Raw genomic sequence first — 20,965 nt, forward strand, 5'->3', positions numbered from 1 at the left:
GTCCTTGAGGAGGGTCCAGGAGGTCTGGGGACCCCCAAAGGGGTCCTTGAGGAGGGTCCAGGAGGTCTGGGGACCCCCAAAGGGGTCCTTGAGGAGGGTCCAGGAGGTCTGGGGACCCCCAAGGGGGTCCTTGAGGAGGGTCCAGGAGGTCCCCTGCAAAATATCTCTCTCTTTTTTTCCTTTTTTTTTCTTCAAAATGTTTTGCAGTGCATGCAATCACCTTGACCCATCCAAGCAATCATATTCTTTCCTTTGAACATAATAATTGGCGCTTTTATATTGATTGGTCTGTAACTATTATAGTATCAAATGGGGGGAGGGGGGGGTCAAGCAATGGTCTACTGGGGTTCCTTAGATTGAAATGTTGGGAATGGCTAGCCTGGCTAATAAGCCAGACTCAAAACACACTGTGTGGTATTTGAGTCTGGAGATGCTGTGTGTCGTGTGGTATTTGAGTCTGGAGATGCTGTGTGTCGTGTGGTATTTGAGTCTGGAGAGGCTGTGTGTCGTGTGGTATTTGAGTCTGGAGATGCTGTGTGTCGTGTGGTATTTGAGTCTGGAGATGCTGTGTGTCGTGTGGTATTTGAGTCTGGAGATGCTGTGTGTCGTGTGGTATTTGAGTCTGGAGAGGCTGTGTGTCGTGTGGTATTTGAGTCTGGAGATGCTGTGTGTCGTGTGGTATTTGAGTCTGGAGAGGCTGTGTGTCGTGTGGTATTTGAGTCTGGAGATGCTGTGTGTCGTGTGGTATTTGAGTCTGGAGATGCTGTGTGTCATGTGGTATTTGAGTCTGGAGATGCTGTGTGTCGTGTGGTATTTGAGTCTGGAGATGCTGTGTGTCGTGTGGTATTTGAGTCTGGAGATGCTGTGTGTCGTGTGGTATTTGAGTCTGGAGATGCTGTGTGTCGTGTGGTATTTGAGTCTGGAGAGGCTGTGTGTCGTGTGGTATTTGAGTCTGGAGATGCTGTGTGTCGTGTGGTATTTGAGTCTGGAGATGCTGTGTATGGATCTTGTTTCCCGGGGGGTGGGGCGGGTTCAAACATTTTCTCTTTGACGCAATTGGTCAGAGCTATACTGTCAGTCAAAGGTCTCAGGCATTGATTGAACGTCACTGTACCAAAGCCCCGCCCATATTGCATACCGTGTCCCGATTGGCCTACACCAGTTCTCTGGTGTAGGAAATGGGCGTATACAATTGAGCCTCTCCAGACCGTAATCCGCCGGCAGGCAATTATTCTTTGCCAACGGCTGATTCGGTCTGGTTTATTAACCTAGGCTAGGGAATCGCACCCATAGAACCACCGTAAACATCTTCTCTTATTATATGGAGGTCGCTGACATGGATTTTTCAATATCAATTTGGGGTCCTTGAAACGGTAACATGCAGTACCACTGATCCACCACAGGACTGCTATGCATGATGTTCCCATCAGGACACGCCCCCCCCTTCATCTAGACCATTTTGGCCGGGAGCCCCTTTTGGTGCTAGCATTATGTAATGCTTTAGCTATTGAAAAATAGCAGATCTACAAGCTCGATCTACGAGCTTGTAGGTCTGCTATTTTTGAAAAATCGAAGAACGACTGACATAGAAACATAGCTTTTTCAGAAAACTGTCAGGATGTAGAAGACATTTTTTAGAATCTGATCTCAGGTCAGAATGGGCCAGAGACTGAGTGGCAAAACATTGAGCAGCATGGAGTGTTGGGAGTTTGGAAGCGCTCGTTGGAAATCACTCAACCGTCCTGCCGTACCACCTGTTTCTAAATGTCACAATAATAATGCAGGAGGCAGCAAAATGTTGTGTTATTGAAAACAAGCACTTCCAAACTCTGACATCATATTATGCAGGACATTTCTTGACAGAAAGTAGCTCCTAACGTCTCTATGGATTTTTATGAAACAAAAACTTTGCAGATATAGAAAGAGGATAATTCAAGCTTTTCGTACAGCTGCAATGTTGGTGAGTTTAACATTGTTTTAATGCAATCAGACAGGACTTTAATGTTGGTGAGTTTAACATTGTTTTAATGCAATCAGACAGGACTTTAATGTTGGTGAGTTTAACATTGTTTTAATGCAATCAGACAGGACTTTAATGTTGGTGAGTTTAACATTGTTTAATACAATCAGACAGGACTTTAATGTTGGTGAGTTTAACATTGTTTAATACAATCAGACAGGACTTTAATGTTGGTGAGTTTAACATTGTTTTAATGCAATCAGACAGGACTTTAATGTTGGTGAGTTTAACATTGTTTAATGTTGGTGAGTTTAACATTGTTTTAATGCAATCAGACAGGACTTTAATGTTGGTGAGTTTAACATTGTTTTAATGCAATCAGACAGGACTTTAATGTTGGTGAGTTTAACATTGTTTTAATGCAATCAGACAGGACTTTAATGTTGGTGAGTTTAACATTGTTTTAATGCAATCAGACAGGACTTTAATGTTGGTGAGTTTAACATTGTTTAATGTTGGTGAGTTTAACATTGTTTTAATGCAATCAGACAGGACTTTAATGTTGGTGAGTTTAACATTGTTTAATGTTGGTGAGTTTAACATTGTTTAATGCAATCAGACAGGACTTTAATGTTGGTGAGTTTAACATTGTTTAATGCAATCAGACAGGACTTTAATGTTGGTGAGTTTAACATTGTTTAATGCAATCAGACAGGACTTTAATGTTGGTGAGTTTAACATTGTTTAATGCAATCAGACAGGACTTTAATGTTGGTGAGTTTAACATTGTTTTAATGCAATCAGACAGGACTTTAATGTTGGTGAGTTTAACATTGTTTAATGTTGGTGAGTTTAACATTGTTTAATGCAATCAGACAGGACTTTAATGTTGGCGAGTTTAACATTGTTTTAATGCAATCAGACAGGACTTTAATGTTGGTGAGTTTAACATTGTTTAATGTTGGTGAGTTTAACATTGTTTAATGCAATCAGACAGGACTTTAATGTTGGCGAGTTTAACATTGTTTTAATGCAATCAGACAGGACTTTTCTGTGTGGATGAATGGGCTGTATAGTCAAGGGCAGAAAGTAGTTTTTTCCACTCAGTGGGCGTTCCCGCATAACTTCCAGGTATGACGATGTCACACACGCACATACCCTCTATAGTAGATAACATACTGCAGGAGTCAAGTCTGGCTGTGGGCCCTTTTCTTTATTGAGTGGTGCAGCCACTCCAAGGAGAGGCAATGTCCGTGTCCGTGTGTTCACCTATAGTGTTGGTTAATGAGCACCATAATGAGTACCAGTAGAGGCGCTGTTGTGCCAGAAACAGAGAGAGGGATAGTGCTGCACTGTTGCCTGCTAATGAGAGAGAGAGAGAGAGAGGGGGGGGGGAGGGGGGGGGGGGGGGGGAGTTGCACCACTCAGTTCACACAGGTGTGATTTGTTTTATTCTAAGCCACTAGAACAGGGGTGGGCAACTGGAGAGGGCCACTATATTTCCACACTCACTCCCTATGGAATCCTGAAAATGTACATTTTTATGTAATTTCAAATGCCTTTAATTATACGTGTGTTGAAGCATTGAGCTACTCATTTAGACTGAAGTAATTAAAGCAGGTCATGTTTTGCATGTTGTGGAATTGTAAACAGCTGAAACCAATATTATTTCAGTATTCTGACATTAACCTGAGGGCCACATTAAGTGAAGGTGGGGGCAGCATGTGGCCCCCGGGCCACCAGTTGCCCACCCCTAGCACTAGAAGCTGAGCCAGAACAACACCATCCATGCCCAATTTAGGGCAAACCACCTTATATCAGAGGTTTTCAACTGGTGGTCCGTGGACCACTGTTGGTCCATGAAGGTATTGATGACATCAATGTCAGTTACTGGGAAGTCGGATGTCAAGAACTTCCACAGAAAGGGAGTTTGAATTTCAAGGGAAAGTGAACCGGATTGACTGGTTGAGTCTATTAGGAAATGTCAAATGTGCCCATAATATAATCATGCAATCACATGTGTCTGCTATCTATGAGTTTAATATGGAAGGTTAAGAGAACAGAGTAAGGGCAACCATGGGAAAGGAATAGCTCCGGACGACTATAGCATATGCCAGTTAAATTATACTGACTGTTAAGGGCTTGATTTAATTCACCTCAAATGAACAAATTTGATATTATTTTTTATATCCCCTCACCCAACTCAACAGTGGTCCCCAGGTTGATTATTAGTCAGCGTGGTGGTCCCTGGTTCATAATCAGTTGAAAGCCCCTGCCTTATATAGTACAATAAATAAAAGAGTTGTATAAATGCTTATTGAATCAAAGGTAACAATTAAGTGCACACAGAAATGATTGTGTAATCATTTTGTGCAGGTATACCACCCTCGAATGGGTCACATTTGGTATAGCTATTTAATGAAGAAATAATAGAGATAAACAATGCAACGGTTAATAAATGACAGGGAGAAACAATGCAATGGTTAAGGCATGTGAAACACAGTGTGGATGGCTTTCAGTATGAAAGATGCTTTGTCATCTAAAAGAGGCTCAAACAAGGGACTACATTATTTTCGCTCCTATGCCACCAAAATGTGGAAGACATCCACACAATCCCTTGACTCCTTCAAAACCGCTCTCAAAGGGCACCTACGGATGGCTGCAATTCGAAACTGTCCTCTCTCTGTCCCCTCACTGTATAATGTATCTTTTCCCTTTTTTGCTTCCCATTATGATGAATTACTGTTCTGTTCTTTAGCTACATAGAAATGTCTATTTGTATGTCTCTAAATGTTTGTATGTCTCTAAATGTTTTGATGAATTGAACAATGTGGACCCTGTTGTAAACAAGTGCAATGCTTAATTGGGTCGTCCACTCACAGTTAACAGTCTTTGTATTGAGTTTGTGCTTAAAATGTACTGTAAATTCTACAAACTGTTAATAAATATTTCAATCAATCAATCAAAGAGGAAAGTTGACAGTGAAAACATAACACTCAAGGAATGGAAGTAGGTGGAACTCTGAATTCATCCTGTACGGCGGCATCTTTCATCCATGCAATAGACTAGACTGACACCACATAAGACAGGAACGCCCAAAAACGTCACATCCGGTTTCAGCCCGCCCGGGGTAAGACTTTTCCATGGCTGCCAATGCAACTTTTTCCAATCCTTAATCACATACGGACAAACATCTATGCCGATAATATCTAACTTGGCGGAGGTAACCGTTCGGCCACCGCTGAAGCAAGCTGAAGCACAATACGTAGGCCTCGCAAGGCTGGCGTCACGGTAGGCTCTCACGCCTACCGGCGCCATTGTACTTAAAACAATAAAACAATATGCCTATCCGTTGGCCAGGTATAGTATAGTGACTCATCACTGCCAAAATGGCGCACCCACCGAAATTTGCATTTCGTGCGAGGTTTGCAAGCCCTGTTAAGTGTCATCCAGCTCTCTTTAATGAAAAGGAAAGGAGAGGTACTATGTTTACCCAGGGTAACTGGACTAAGGAAAGGAAAGGTACTATGTTTACCCAGGGTAACTGGACTAAGGAAAGGAAAGGTACTATGTTTACCCAGGGTAACTGGACTAAGGAAAGGAAAGGTACCATGTTTACCCAGGGTAACTGGACTAAGCTCAAGAACTTGTTTACAGCCAGGCCCTGCTCATAGAACATTTCATGGTAGAGGTCCAATGCCTTAATTGTTTTAAGGGCACTTCAGCGGTGGTAATTTTAACGTGCCGGTCCGGGGATAGCCTACGAACTATAGCGACCTTCACGATATCAAGACCGCTCCGCAAACCGTTCGGCCACCACTGGCCCCATGTAACATGTCAAGCTCCTCTTTCTGTCCATACTGACATCTCTCTCTCTCTACGCGTCGGGGGGGGCATGCAGGGATGCGTTTAGCTCCAGGCAAACTGGCCTATTGACCCTCAAGAATGTCAAGGCGGGGCATGAGAGCGGCGGTTGAGAGCGGCAGTTGCATGCCAGCGAAAGGTTTTTGACATTTACGATAATATACTCATTATACCTGTATTGTATGACATCATGGAACTTTCCAAAAGAAGGAAACCTCTCTCTCTCTCTCTCTCTCTCTCGCTCTCTCTCTCTCTCTGGAATGTCACGTTAATGTCACTCAAAACAACATGCATGTTGCAAGACCCCATGTTGCAACTATAAGCACATGATGCAATATCTCAACAAGCACAATCTCAAACAGGACCCATGGCTTTTGGCCAAACGAGGCATTATAGTCTGTTAAAGCTGCTATAAGCAATAAAATGTCCACATTTTAATGACCTTTTTCTTATTTTTTTTAAGATATTATTTTTGCGGCTTATGCCTTTTATTGTTTTTTGCTTTTTGAAGGGACAGACAGTAGGCTGACAGGAAACGGAGAGAGATGGGGGGGGAAGACATGCAGTAAAGGCTGTGTCGGGCTCGGGAGTCGAACCCGCGGCCACACTGAGAGAGATGGGGGGGATGACATGCAGTAAAGGCCGTGTCGGGCTCGGGAGTCGAACCCGCGGCACACTGTGACTGGATCACCAGTCGGGTGCCCAGACGGTTACGCCACCGCCTGGGCCACCTTTTTATTAAAAATTAACCCATTCTGACCGGGCACCCATTTTGGTGTCAGCATCATGTTATGCTTTAGCTATTTAAAAATAGCAGATCTACAAGCTCATATTGCGCCACCGAGTGGCGCGATACGAGCTTGTAGGTCTGCTATTTTTTGAAAAATCGAAGAACGACTGACATTTTTTAGAATCTGATCTCAGGTCAGAATGGGTTCATCAGACCAGTGTGTGTCCGGCGGAAACCTCGTATGAATCTGATCTCAGGTCAGAATGGGATAATTGTAGTCTCTGTGACACATCTATAGGGGCCGCAATCTGAATTCAAAGATGTTCCTTTATAGAAGCTTTGTCATTGGTCGAAAAGAAACCCGGTCGCAATGACTAAGCAAGCAGGAAGCAGACAGGCTTAAATCGGCCAATGGCAAAGCTTCTATAGGAACCAGGGGGGCAGTCAGCCAGATATTTCGTGAAGCCTCATTTGAAATCGGTAGTTCATATAATGGCCTGTTGTGGCGCTGGACTGGACCCAAAAAGCCCCATAGCTCCATAGAGGCCCATGTATTTTGGCCCAACTTCACCTAGACTGTATTACCTTAATAAACATGGTCATGAATACTTTCTGCTTCCAGTCACTAGTTTAAAGTCTCATTTCTAATGTCATAATATTCTTTTTGGAAAATTATGGTCCCATTAATTAAAAAAATGACCATAAAGTCGCGCATGTTCTGAGGGGCGTGGCTACCGTTACAGTCTATGATCGGGATTCCCCTCCCACTCGAGTCAAAATAAAAACCAACGGAGAAGAAGGGGGGAAGTCCCACCTCGTTGTCTGGGCAGCCAATGGCCAGCTGGGCCCAAACGGAGCCAGCCAATGGCCAGCTGGGCTAAAACGGATCTAGAAAGATGGCGACTTACAGTGCATTAGAATGCAAGGGATTTCAGGCTTCATTTTACGTTCATGTTAGACCCGGGGAACGCTTTGTCCATATTTTTTACAGTCTATGATAGGAACACACCAAAAAGGATCGAATGATTACGCGTTTCTGCTATATGAGCCTTCATCAGAGCCGCTCATAGCCCAAACACGTGAACGTTCCTTTCTGCTATAATATGAGCCTTCATCAGAGCCGCTCATAGCCCAAACACGTGAACGTTCCTTTCTGCTATATGAGCCTTCATCAGAGTCGCTCATAGCCCAAACACGTGAACGTTCCTTTCTGCTATATGAGCCTTCATCAGAGTCGCTCATAGCCCAAACACGTAAACGTTCCTTTCTGCTGTAATATGAGCCTTCATCAGAGTCGCTCATAGCCCAAACACGTGAACGTTCCTTTCTGCTATATGAGCCTTCATCAGAGTCGCTCATAGCCCAAACACGTAAACGTTCCTTTCTGCTGTAATATGAGCCTTCATCAGAGCCGCTCATAGCCCAAACACGTGAGCGTTCCTTTCTGCTATAATATGAGCCTTCATCAGAGCCGCTCATAGCCCAAACACGTAAACGTTCCTTTCTGCTATATGAGCCTTCATCAGAGTCGCTCATAGCCCAAACACGTAAACGTTCCTTTCTGCTATATGAGCCTTCATCAGAGTCGCTCATAGCCCAAACACGTAAACGTTCCTTTCTGCTATATGAGCCTTCATCAGAGTCGCTCATAGCCCAAACACGTAAACGTTCCTTTCTGCTATATGAGCCTTCATCAGAGTCGCTCATAGCCCAAACACGTGAACGTTCCTTTCTGCTATAATATGAGCCTTCATCAGAGCCGCTCATAGCCCAAACACGTAAACGTTCCTTTCTGCTATAATATGAGCCTTCATCAGAGCCGCTCATAGCCCAAACACGTGAACGTTCCTTTCTGCTATAATATGAGCCTTCATCAGAGTCGCTCATAGCCCAAACACGTGAGCGTTCCTTTCTGCTATAATATGAGCCTTCATCAGAGCCGCTCATAGCCCAAACACGTAAACGTTCCTTTCTGCTATAATATGAGCCTTCATCAGAGACGCTCACAGCCCAAACACGTAAACGTTCCTTTCTGCTATAATATGAGCCTTCATCAGAGTCGCTCATAGCCCAAACACGTAAGCGTTCCTTTCTGCTATATGAGCCTTCATCAGAGCCGCTCATAGCCCAAACACGTAAACGTTCCTTTCTGCTATAATATGAGCCTTCATCAGAGTCGCTCATAGCCCAAACACGTGAACGTTCCTTTCTGCTATAATATGAGCCTTCATCAGAGCCGCTCATAGCCCAAACACGTGAACGTTCCTTTCTGCTATAATATGAGCCTTCATCAGAGCCGCTCATAGCCCAAACACGTAAACGTTCCTTTCTGCTATATGAGCCTTCATCAGAGCCGCTCATAACCCAAACACGTAAACGTTCCTTTCTGCTATAATATGAGCCTTCATCAGAGTCGCTCATAGCCCAAACACGTAAACGTTCCTTTCTGCTATATGAGCCTTCATCAGAGTCGCTCATAACCCAAACACGTAAACGTTCCTTTCTGCTATAATATGAGCCTTCATCAGAGCCGCTCATAGCCCAAACACGTAAGCGTTCCTTTCTGCTATATGAGCCTTCATCAGAGCCGCTCACAGCCCAAACACGTAAACGTTCCTTTCTGCTATAATATGAGCCTTCATCAGAGCCGCTCATAGCCCAAACACGTAAACGTTCCTTTCTGCTATAATATGAGCCTTCATCAGAGACGCTCACAGCCCAAACACGTAAACGTTCCTTTCTGCTATAATATGAGCCTTCATCAGAGTCGCTCATAGCCCAAACACGTAAGCGTTCCTTTCTGCTATATGAGCCTTCATCAGAGCCGCTCATAGCCCAAACACGTAAACGTTCCTTTCTGCTATAATATGAGCCTTCATCAGAGTCGCTCATAGCCCAAACACGTGAACGTTCCTTTCTGCTATAATATGAGCCTTCATCAGAGCCGCTCATAGCCCAAACACGTGAACGTTCCTTTCTGCTATATGAGCCTTCATCAGAGCCGCTCATAACCCAAACACGTAAACGTTCCTTTCTGCTATAATATGAGCCTTCATCAGAGTCGCTCATAGCCCAAACACGTAAACGTTCCTTTCTGCTATATGAGCCTTCATCAGAGTCGCTCATAACCCAAACACGTGAACGTTCCTTTCTGCTATATGAGCCTTCATCAGAGCCGCTCATAGCCCAAACACGTAAACGTTCCTTTCTGCTATAATATGAGCCTTCATCAGAGCCGCTCATAGCCCAAACACGTGAGCGTTCCTTTCTGCTATAATATGAGCCTTCATCAGAGCCGCTCATAGCCCAAACACGTAAGCGTTCCTTTCTGCTATAATATGAGCCTTCATCAGAGCCGCTCATAGCCCAAACACGTAAACGTTCCTTTCTGCTATATGAGCCTTCATCAGAGCCGCTCATAGCCCAAACACGTAAGCGTTCCTTTCTGCTATAATATGAGCCTTCATCAGAGCCGCTCATAGCCCAAACACGTAAACGTTCCTTTCTGCTATAATATGAGCCTTCATCAGAGACGCTCACAGCCCAAACACGTAAGCGTTCCTTTCTGCTATAATATGAGCCTTCATCAGAGTCGCTCATAGCCCAAACACGTAAGCGTTCCTTTCTGCTATATGAGCCTTCATCAGAGCCGCTCATAGCCCAAACACGTAAGCGTTCCTTTCTGCTATATGAGCCTTCATCAGAGCCGCTCATAGCCCAAACACGTAAGCGTTCCTTTCTGCTATATGAGCCTTCATCAGAGCCGCTCATAGCCCAAACACGTGAGCGTTCCTTTCTGCTATAATATGAGCCTTCATCAGAGTCGCTCATAGCCCAAACACGTAAGCGTTCCTTTCTGCTATAATATGAGCCTTCATCAGAGCCGCTCATAGCCCAAACACGTAAACGTTCCTTTCTGCTATAATATGAGCCTTCATCAGAGCCGCTCATAGCCCAAACACGTAAACGTTCCTTTCTGCTATAATATGAGCCTTCATCAGAGTCGCTCATAGCCCAAACACGTAAACGTTCCTTTCTGCTATATGAGCCTTCATCAGAGCCGCTCATAGCCCAAACACGTGAACGTTCCTTTCTGCTATATGAGCCTTCATCAGAGCCGCTCATAGCCCAAACACGTGAACGTTCCTTTCTGCTATATGAGTCTTCATCAGAGCCGCTCATAGCCCAAACACGTGAACGTTCCTTTCTGCTATAATATGGGCCTTCATCAGAGTCGCTCATAGCCCAAACACGTAAACGTTCCTTTCTGCTATAATATGAGCCTTCATCAGAGTCGCTCATAGCCCAAACACGTAAGCGTTCCTTTCTGCTATAATATGAGCCTTCATCAGAGCCGCTCATAGCCCAAACACGTAAGCGTTCCTTTCTGCTATAATATGAGCCTTCATCAGAGACGCTCACAGCCCAAACACGTAAACGTTCCTTTCTGCTATATGAGCCTTCATCAGAGACGCTCATAGCCCAAACACGTGAGCGTTCCTTTCTGCTATAATATGAGCCTTCATCAGAGCCGCTCATAATATGAGCCTTCATCAGAGCCGCTCATAATATGAGCCTTCATCAGAGCCGCTCATAGCCCAAACACGTATAATATGAGCCTTCATCAGAGACGCTCATAGCCCAAACACGTAAACGTTCCTTTCTGCTATAATGAGCCTTCATCAGAGTCGCTCATAGCCCAAACACGTGAGCGTTCCTTTCTGCTATAATATGAGCCTTCATCAGAGCCGCTCATAGCCCAAACACGTAAACGTTCCTTTCTGCTATATGAGTCTTCATCAGAGACGCTCATAGCCCAAACACGTATAATATGGGCCTTCATCAGAGCCGCTCATAGCCCAAACACGTATAATATGAGCCTTCATCAGAGACGCTCATAGCCCAAACACGTGAGCGTTCCTTTCTGCTATAATGAGCCTTCATCAGAGCCGCTCATAGCCCAAACACGTAAACGTTCCTTTCTGCTATAATATGAGCCTTCATCAGAGTCGCTCATAGCCCAAACACGTGAACGTTCCTTTTCGGTGTGGGCCAATGAAACAAATATGTGAGTATACTTTGTCAGCCATTTATTATACAATACAATTCAATTCAATTCAAAGGGCTTTATTGGCATGAGAAAACATACGTTTACATTGCCAAAGCAGAAAGAACAATACAACAATACAGCAATACAATCAATACAAAAAAATAATGTACATTTGAAGGTATTATACAGTACATAACTTGTTTGTCACATTCAGTAGAGCCCGTGATCTTTCGTGCAGGCCAGATGTTAATTTCCTGGGATCTAGTAGGACTTCTGACTCTAGTATATAGGCTATACAAGACATTGAATCCATAACTGCTAAATATGTTTTTTAATTTTTTACGGCAATCTCTTTATTACTTTACTATGACATAATAACATATTTAGCAGTTATGGATTCAATATCTTGCTCAAGGTAATTTCAATGGCATTGTTGTTGACACATCCTGTCCAGTGTTGTTTTCGGCAGCACATTTCTATTTTAGTTTTAGTCATAGTCTCCTGAATAGTTTTCACTTAGTCTTAGTCACATTTTAGTCACCTGGAATGTATTAGTGTTAGTCTAGTTTTAGTCGACTAAATGTCATAAGGTTTTAGTCGACTAAATCTACAGGTGATTTAGTCGACTAAAATGTATTTTTGCGGACCTTGTTGCCGTCATGACTTATTTTACACTTGCTGAAAATAGCCGATCTACAAGCTCACTTGTGAGCTTGTAGATCTGCTATTTTCAGCATGCAACCAAGTGTAAAATGACTTACGCTGGATCTCTTGTCCACTAGTCCCTTCCTAACATTTTAGTCTAGTTTTTATTTGTTGACGAAATTGTCAGAATATTTAGTCTTAGTTTTAGTCATCATAGCATAGTTTTAATTTAGTTTCCATTTCGTTTTCTTCAGTGGAAAAAGGTAGTCGACGAACATTTTTCGTCTTAGTTTGAGTCGACGAAAACAACACTGATCCTGTCTGCTCGTATTTGTGTGTTACAGTTCCACGATGGCTCTAAACATCGCTGGCTTGGTGGCGACGTTGGTCTTCTACGCCCTGATCCTGGGGATGGGCGTCTGGGCCTCCAGGAAGTCCAGGACGGAGGAGAGGAAATGCGTGGGGTCCAGGAGTGAGGTCACCATGATAGGAGGACGCAACATCAACGCGTGGATCGGCGTCTTCACAATGACAGGTGAGAAAATACAAATTGTCTGACGATACCTGCATCAGGGATTCACAAACCTTCACAGACCACTTCTCTTCCTTCTCAGAGCTTCCTTGATAACAACCAGGAACCATATGCAAGAGGAGGGAGGGCAAGGAAGCTCTGAGAAGGAAGGGAAGTGGTCACGTGACTGGGCTGCGCCATGACACTTTCATGGACACTTTCATGGGAGCCAAACTCACACCGGAAGTGCAATGAATACATGGCAGTGAATGGAGCCGGCTGGACCAGCTCATAACAAACATTATTCATGAACAATTGAGACCTTTTGTAAAGTAATCACTTCTGGAAAATAACAGAATCACAGGTTGTTTTCTAATCACTTACTTTTCGATGTATATCATTTTATCTGAGGATCTAAACAGCAGCATGTATCGTTTCTGGCTCTGAAGTATCGCAAGATTTGGCTGCCAGACAGGAAACGGTGGGAAGTCTCGCGATACTTGGTGCGTTCAGAAAGGTACTTTGTGCTCTATAAAAATTACACAGTGTACACATCGAATAACAACACAGCAGACAATAATGTGTTTAATACATGATGTCTTCTGTTATTTTCCAGAAGTGATTACTTTACAAAAGGTCTCAATTGTTCATAAATAATGTTTGTTCATGAGCTGGTCACTGAGCTCTCATTGACTCCAGTGCATTCTGCCAAACTTCCGGGTATAGTTTGGCTCCCATGAAAGTGTCATGGCGCGGCCCAGTCACGTGACCACTTCCCTTCCTTCTCAGAGCTTCCTTGGGAGGAGGGCAGGAAGAGCGTGCAGACTGGTGAGCTTAAGTAGCCCGCCCAATTGGTCAGCTGACTGCCACATCAGCGAATGACGTGTGGAACTTGCACACACTGAATACACCCACACAGTAATGCAGCCCGTTAACCCCTTGAGTATACTGTATGTATGCGCCTTTGAGCACGGCATGAACCCCCTCGAGTATGTCTGCATGAACTAACTCCGCAGGCTATATGCATCATGTATGTGTGTTGCTGTGTATATGCAGGCAGCGGTGGCCGAACGTTTTTTTTTGCGGAGCGGTCTTGATATCGGAAGGTCGCTATAGTTCGTATCCTCGGACCGGCACGTTCAAATTACCACCGCTGAAGTGCCCTTGGACAAGGCATTGAACCTCTACCATGAAATGTTCTATGAGCAGGGCCTGGCTGTAAACAAGTTCTTGAGTTCTTAGTCCAGTTACCCTGGGTAAACATAGTACCTTTCCTTTCCTTAGTCCAGTTACCCTGGGTAAACATAGTACCTTTCCTTTCCTTAGTCCAGTTACCCTGGGTAAACATGGTACCTTTCCTTTCCTTAGTCCAGTTACCCTGCAGGGTAAACATAGTACCTTTCCTTTCCTTAGTCCAGTTACCCTGGGTAAACATAGTACCTTTCCTTTCCTTAGTCCAGTTACCCTGGGTAAACATAGTACCTTTCCTTTCCTTAGTCCAGTTACCCTGGGTAAACATAGTACCTTTCCTTTCCTTAGTCCAGTTACCCTGGGTAAACATAGTACCTTTCCTTTCCTTAGTCCAGTTACCCTGGGTAAACATAGTACCTTTCCTTTCCTTAGTCCAGTTACCCTGCAGGGTAAACATAGTACCTTTCCTTTCCTTAGTCCAGTTACCCTGGGTAAACATAGTACCTTTCCTTTCCTTAGTCCAGTTACCCTGGGTAAACATAGTACCTTTCCTTTCCTTAGTCCAGTTACCCTGGGTAAACATAGTACCTTTCCTTTCCTTAGTCCAGTTACCCTGGGTAAACATAGTACCTTTCCTTTCCTTTGACTGTACGTGTTAACTGCTTTACATTCCATTCCTCCTTCAGCCACCTGGGTGGGAGGAGCCTACATCATGGGTACTGCCGAGGCCGTCTACACTCCCTCCCGTGGCGTCGTCTGGGCCCTAGGGCCCGCCTCGTATATTCTGACCTTCCTCGTCGGTAAGAAGCTGCATGCATGTGTATCTTTCCAATATGTTTTCACTGATATTACCCCATACATTTTCACCGATATTGACCCATACATTTTCACCGATATTGACCCATACATTTTCACCGATATTGACCCATACATTTTCACCGATATTGACCCATACATTTTCACCGATATTGACCCATACATTTTCACCGATATTGACCCATACATTTTCACCGATATTGACCCATACATTTTCACCGATATTGACCCCATACATTTTCACCGATATTGACCCCATACATTTTCACCGATATTGACCCATATTTCACCAGTATTGACCGATATTGCCGCAATAATAATAATAATAATAATAATGTAATTTCACCTAATGGCTTTGAAAATGCTCACTCCCACAGTGAAGCCTGATTTAATGTCGTATGACGTGGTGCATGCTGAAAATAGCTGATCTGCAAGCTCACAACGCGATTCGTCCGCGACACGTTGTGAGCTGGTAGATCAGCTATTTTCAGCACGCGGAAATATGGAGGATGTGAGACGTTCAGAAATAAAAGCATCAGATCACATGGCCCATATAAAGACAGAAGCAAAGTGGAAAAGGATTTCTGCAAAAGGGTGCAGGAAGAGTGGGCGCATAAACATTGTGTGTTAAGTTGGCTATTTTTAACAAAAAAGTTAAAACAAGGTTTACAAAATAAGTAAACAAAAACAAAGTAAAAAAAAAAAAAAAGATGATTTAATTAATTTGGATAATGGTAATGGACATATTGTAAAAGTTGTCACTTTATTAATCCCGAAGTGATTTTTTTTAAGGTTTCAACTTTATTCCCAATAGGAATAAAGTATGTGCATGGTTTCATGTGGGCTGTACGTGGCAATCAATCATTTTGACAATAGCTCGCAGCAACATACTGGGGACAAAAATAACTAACAATTTGGAATGATGAACTATGAACTGAACTAGTTCATGTTTAAATTTGTGAACTGTGAACTGAACTATTTAATGAAGAAAGTGAACTTTCCCAACACTGTATATCGGTATCGGTATGTTGTGCATTTCTACCTAAAAGTCCTTAAATTGTCACTTTAGAAATGTGCAGATGCACTGTACAGTATATACACTTATAATGTATGTTGATTTGCTTACAGTTGAGTGAAAATAGAAATGAAGGAATAATAGCCAGCACACAAGATATTTTCACATGGTTTATTTACCTCTGATGGACAAACGGACGCGTTTCGGCCTGACGGGCCTTCCTCATGCGTTGTGACAAGGTGAGGTATATAGTACTGTATATTCATGATACAATCAAGTGCAATTGAATACAGGTACCAACTTTCATCACCTTGAAAGCTGTCAAATGAAGAATCAATGTTTGCATTAATATGGTACTTTATGTGGCATTCACACCAGAATGCTTTACTGCCATTAAAACGAATCGTGTTGTTGGAAAGTGCGCTTCGTTTGGCAGGTGTGAATTAAGGCTCAATCGAAGTCTGAAGGCCATCACACTCCGTTTGCGAACGCCGACGCGCGTCAAAAAAGCCGCCGCCTCCGTTATGTTCAATGAACCTATCCCACACCGACGCGCGTCAAAACAGCCGCCTCCGTTATTTCCAATGAACCTATCCCACACCGACGCACGTTCACGCCTCGCCTGACGCTCCGATACGCCACTGTTCTGTTTTACACGCGTCGCTGCACCCCCGGTGTGTGTTGGGCTTGATGCGGATCAAAGAACCGCATTCTACTTCGCCAAAAGAAAACGGGGGAATTTCACTTCGCTTCCAAGTGCACCTGACTTCGATTCACTGCAGGTGTGAATTAACCTGACTCCGCCAGATGGGGCAAGGTTCAAGGTTCAAGTTTATTTAGTGTCCCCGAAGGGCAAATTGGGTTGCAGCATAGACAGTACATTAAACAATGAATGAAACAGTACAGACAAACAAACAGTTCACACAGCGGATACCAGAGTACAAAGGTGCACACAACCATTAAAGTGCTATGCGATGGGTCATAAAAGTGCATGTGCATAGACATAGGCACGAGATAATACAGTAAAAAGTGAAAGTGCTCATCATAAGGTTATATCCTCGATCTACGCACAGCAGCATTCAGTGTGTGAATAGAGACCGGGACAAAGGAATGTTTGTGCCTGTTTTTTGTGGCACAATAAAGGGGCTCGCAAGCGAATGCCGGATGGGAGAAGGATGTACTCTCCGTGTAGTGGGTGAGCAGCATCAGATCGGATACACAGGGCTTTGTTAAGTACCTGTTTCTTAAAGATCTGGTCTAGGCTGTTCATTTGTGAGCCAATGATTTTAGAGGCCACTTTTACAATTCTCCCTAGGGAATTTTTGTCTCTGATGCAGAGATTACCATACCAACAGATAATGGAGAAAGAAATGAAATGAGAGTAAACTGGGTTCCCCCCATCTGGCGGAGTCAGGTTAGGTGTGAATGCAACCTGCATCAAATAAAAAGGAAATGAAGCAAACAATGTGGCGGATGAATGATGAGGAAACACAGTTGGAGACGGAGAAGGCATATTTTACGCAGCGCAAAGATGTTCCGTTTTACTGTGGATAGACGTGGTCGAATGAGAAGACTGATATGAAGCCCTCATCGAAATATGAGGACGAGTATGTTAATCAATATTGCTTAATAAGGAAACACTGCAGTGTAGGCCTACAGAATATTCTGTCTGTCTGTCTGTCTGTCTGTCTGTAAACATGGAGTGCTGTCGCTGTGTGGGGAGTAGGGACTTCTTCATCTCAATGAACTTGTAAACGTTGGAGGTTGGAGGTCATTTTGCGCTGCTGTCTGCGCTCAGTGCATTCAGCGATGTGCCTCCATGCCCAAACAACCAGTACGTGTGGAGAGAGAGAGAGAGAGAGAGAGAGAGAGAGTCCCCGACTTGACGGCCCGACGACCCACTGCATGCACCTAATTGTACGTGACGTCCTAACTATTACTCAGTATATACTCAGTATAATTTTTAACACCATATATGTCACTGTGTAGTTCATGAATTGAACGCATTGATAAAGGTCCCTGCTGCGTTTCCAATGGCTGTGGATGACAGCGTGCTGTGTGAAGGCAAACGCAGCAAATTTTATATGCAAAAATGATGCACCCATTCAGGGACGGATTAACCCCCCGAGGGCCCCTGGGCCGGTAATTTTTGCAGGGCCCCCATAGCGCGCGTGCGCGCAACATTTTGGTGTTTTTCCGTGTTTTTATCATCTTTTTGACCTAAATTTAACAAAATCAATGGCCAATGAAGGGCCCCAGGAGCCCTTTTCAGGGTGTCAAACCTAGTACCTTACGGTCCAATTTCCCTGAAGGGCCCCTGAGAGCCAAGGGCCCCTGGGCCACGGCCCCACTGGCCCAATGGCTAATTTGTCCCTGCACCCATTCGCATCGACTCTATACCGAATTAGAGGTGTGAATGCGACCTATAAGACAGGATAACTGCCATGTGAAATAGTATAGAAAAATAGTAAAAATTTACACAATCACATAGAGCCAATATACAAGAAGGCAGGGCCACTACAGGCCAGGGCCTATAACAGGGGTGGTGCAACTTTGACGATGGAGAGGGCCACTATATTTCCACACTCACTCCCTAGGGCCATATATTACTGTCGTAGCGAGAATAGCCAATCTACAAGCTCAAAACGCATCGCGCTGCGACACGTTTTGAGCTTGTAGATCGGCTATTTTTGCTATACTCGAATTGAAATCTTGAATAATTTTTTTGCTATTTTTGAATTGGAATCCTGAAAATTAACATTTTTATGTTATTTGAAATGCCTTTAATTATACGTGTGTTGAAGCATTGAGCTACTAATTTAGACTAGAAGTAATTAAAGCGGGTCATGTTTGCATGTTGTGGAATTGTAAACAGCTGAAACCGATATTATATCAGTATTCTGACATTAACCTGAGGGCCACATTAAGTGAAGGTGGGGGCAGCATGTGGCCCCCGGGCCGCCAGTTGCCCATGTATGGCCTATAAGGTGCCTGGGACGTTTGTCAACCTAACAGACAATAGAATAGCTTGTGAGGTTGAACAATGCATGATAGAATAGCTTGTGAGGTTGAACAATGCATGATTCAAATCAAAATACAATATAGAAATAGAAAACATGAGAGGGAGACCATTGGTAAAATTCAAAAGTGAACGTATGTCTCTATGATGGACGTGTTTAAAAGTGTCTATTCTCTTATTCCAAACCTCAATTTTCAGTAGATAAATGGTTAACTGAGTGCTAGACACATAGGGCTCCATTTTCGTCACCGCTAAACCCCTTATCCCTAAACTTCTTTGCCTTTTCTTTGACTATTTTGAAAAACATTTTTGAATAGTCCAACTAGCCAATCTACATTGACACGTTGTGAGCTTGTAAGACTGGCCATTTTAACTATTCAAAAATGTTTTGCAAAATAGTAAAGAAAAGGCAACGAAGTTTAGGGTTAAGGGGTTTAGCGGTGATGAAAATGGAGCCCATACTGTATTACAACACCTTTGCAAAAGCCCTCCTTTCTCGCTCGAAATGTTCCGACAATTTGCTGACAATCCACTTTGCATGCATGTCTTATCTCTCGCTGGGAGTTTTTACAGCTTGTGTATTAGTTATGACATGAGTTGACATGTGGGCACTAGTGGGGTCTACTTAATATTTCACGTTAATTCTGTATTTCACAGTTAGTTTTGTAAGTATATTGCAAGTTGCACTCTTTTATGCTATTGTCATATAGCTGCAGATTGCACAAACTGTATTGTATTGATGTATGTTTTTTCGCCAGAGGAAATCTTTATTTTCTCCAAAATGAGTTAATGGCACAGGCAGACTCTTACTAGGACATAATAGAGCATGTCTGAAATAAGTGTCAGAGCTGAAATCGACATGTAAATATGAAATAAATGCTTAAAGGACTACTTTCGTTTTTTCAACCAAGGATCATGTTTTAGGTTATTATTAGAGAAAGTAAAAGGTGAGGGATAATCTTTTTTTCATTTGCTGCTTTCTTTCGTTTTAGGGATTTTAGCTGTTTTTGACAGGGGGGGCGGGGGCATTCGAACATGGGGCTAAATATGTATTGTTTTACAAAATGTTGCAGCGATTTATTATTTTATTATTTACTATAGTCCTACTAGACCCCAAGAAATTACATTTGGCCACAAAAGATCACAGGATCTACTGAATGTGTCAAACTGACATATTGAGCCTATGACACATGTGACACATGTATGGCTCACCCCCAGTAGGCCTCCTTCACATTAATTAGCTGTGCTGCTAACATTAATTAGCTGTGCTGCTAACATTAATTAGCTGTGCTGCTAACATTAATTAGCTGTGCTGCTAACATTAATTAGCTGTGCTGCCAACATTAATTAGCTGTGCTGCTAACATTTATTAGCTGTGCTGCTAACATTAATCAGCTGTGCTGCTAACATTAATTTGCTGTGCTGCTAACATTAATTAGCAGCAGAGCAGCGCCCGTTCTCACTCTACTCTGCACACGCTCACTGACCAGCTATAGTTGATGCCTACTTTAAAACATAATATGACAAACTTTGGATTTATTTCTTCAAGACGAGCAGAAGAAAAATAAGGTAAGTGATTCATTCACACATTCAGGGCGGGCAGTGGGACAGCGTCTGTCGCTAAACATTGTGACAGCTAGACGTGTGGAGAGAGAGAGAGAGAGAGAGAGGGAGAGAGAGAGAGAGAGAGAGAGAGAGAGAGAGAGAGAGAGAGAGAGAGAGAGAGAGAGAGGGAGAAAGGGAGGGGGAGAGAGAGAGAGAGAGAGAGAGAGAGAGAGAGAGAGAGAGAGAGAGAGAGAGAGAGGGAGAGAGGGAGAAAGGGAGGGAGGGAGGGGGAGAGAGAGAGAGAGAGAGAGAGAGAGAGAGAGAGAGAGAGAGAGAGAGAGAGTGAGAGAGAGAGAGAGTGAGAGGCCATTCCCACAAATATTAAGCAATCGGATGTTAGACATGAGTTCCTTTGAACTATTCAAGTTCCCCCCCCCCCCTTTCCCCCCCCCCTCACTGTATATGTTTCTTTTCCCTTTTTACCTCCTTCATGATGAATTCCTGTTCTGTTCTTTAACTACATATAAGTGTCTATTTGTACGTCTCTAAATGTTTTGATGAATTGAACATGGTGGACCCTCTTGTAAACAAGTGTAATGCTTAATTGGGTCGTCCACTC

General features: G+C 43.4%; 1 protein-coding gene across 1 annotated transcript in view; it reads left to right on the forward strand.

Moving 5' to 3' along the window:
- Nucleotides 1-12,600: 12,600 nt before the first annotated feature.
- Nucleotides 12,601-20,965, forward strand: part of LOC310864617 (high-affinity choline transporter 1-like) — a gene marked incomplete at both ends in the record, with an annotated part of 45,062 nt that continues 36,697 nt past the window's right edge. Inside the window, 2 exons of the mRNA XM_083773305.1 lie at nt 12,601-12,784; nt 14,638-14,751. Coding sequence (XP_083629431.1) covers nt 12,601-12,784; nt 14,638-14,751 — 298 coding nt within the window. The remainder of the gene's footprint in view (nt 12,785-14,637; nt 14,752-20,965) is intronic.

Source organism: Protomyctophum parallelum (assembly GCF_964188405.1).
Source record: "Protomyctophum parallelum genome assembly, chromosome: 9".
NCBI classification, from domain to species: Eukaryota; Metazoa; Chordata; class Actinopteri; order Myctophiformes; family Myctophidae; genus Protomyctophum; species Protomyctophum parallelum.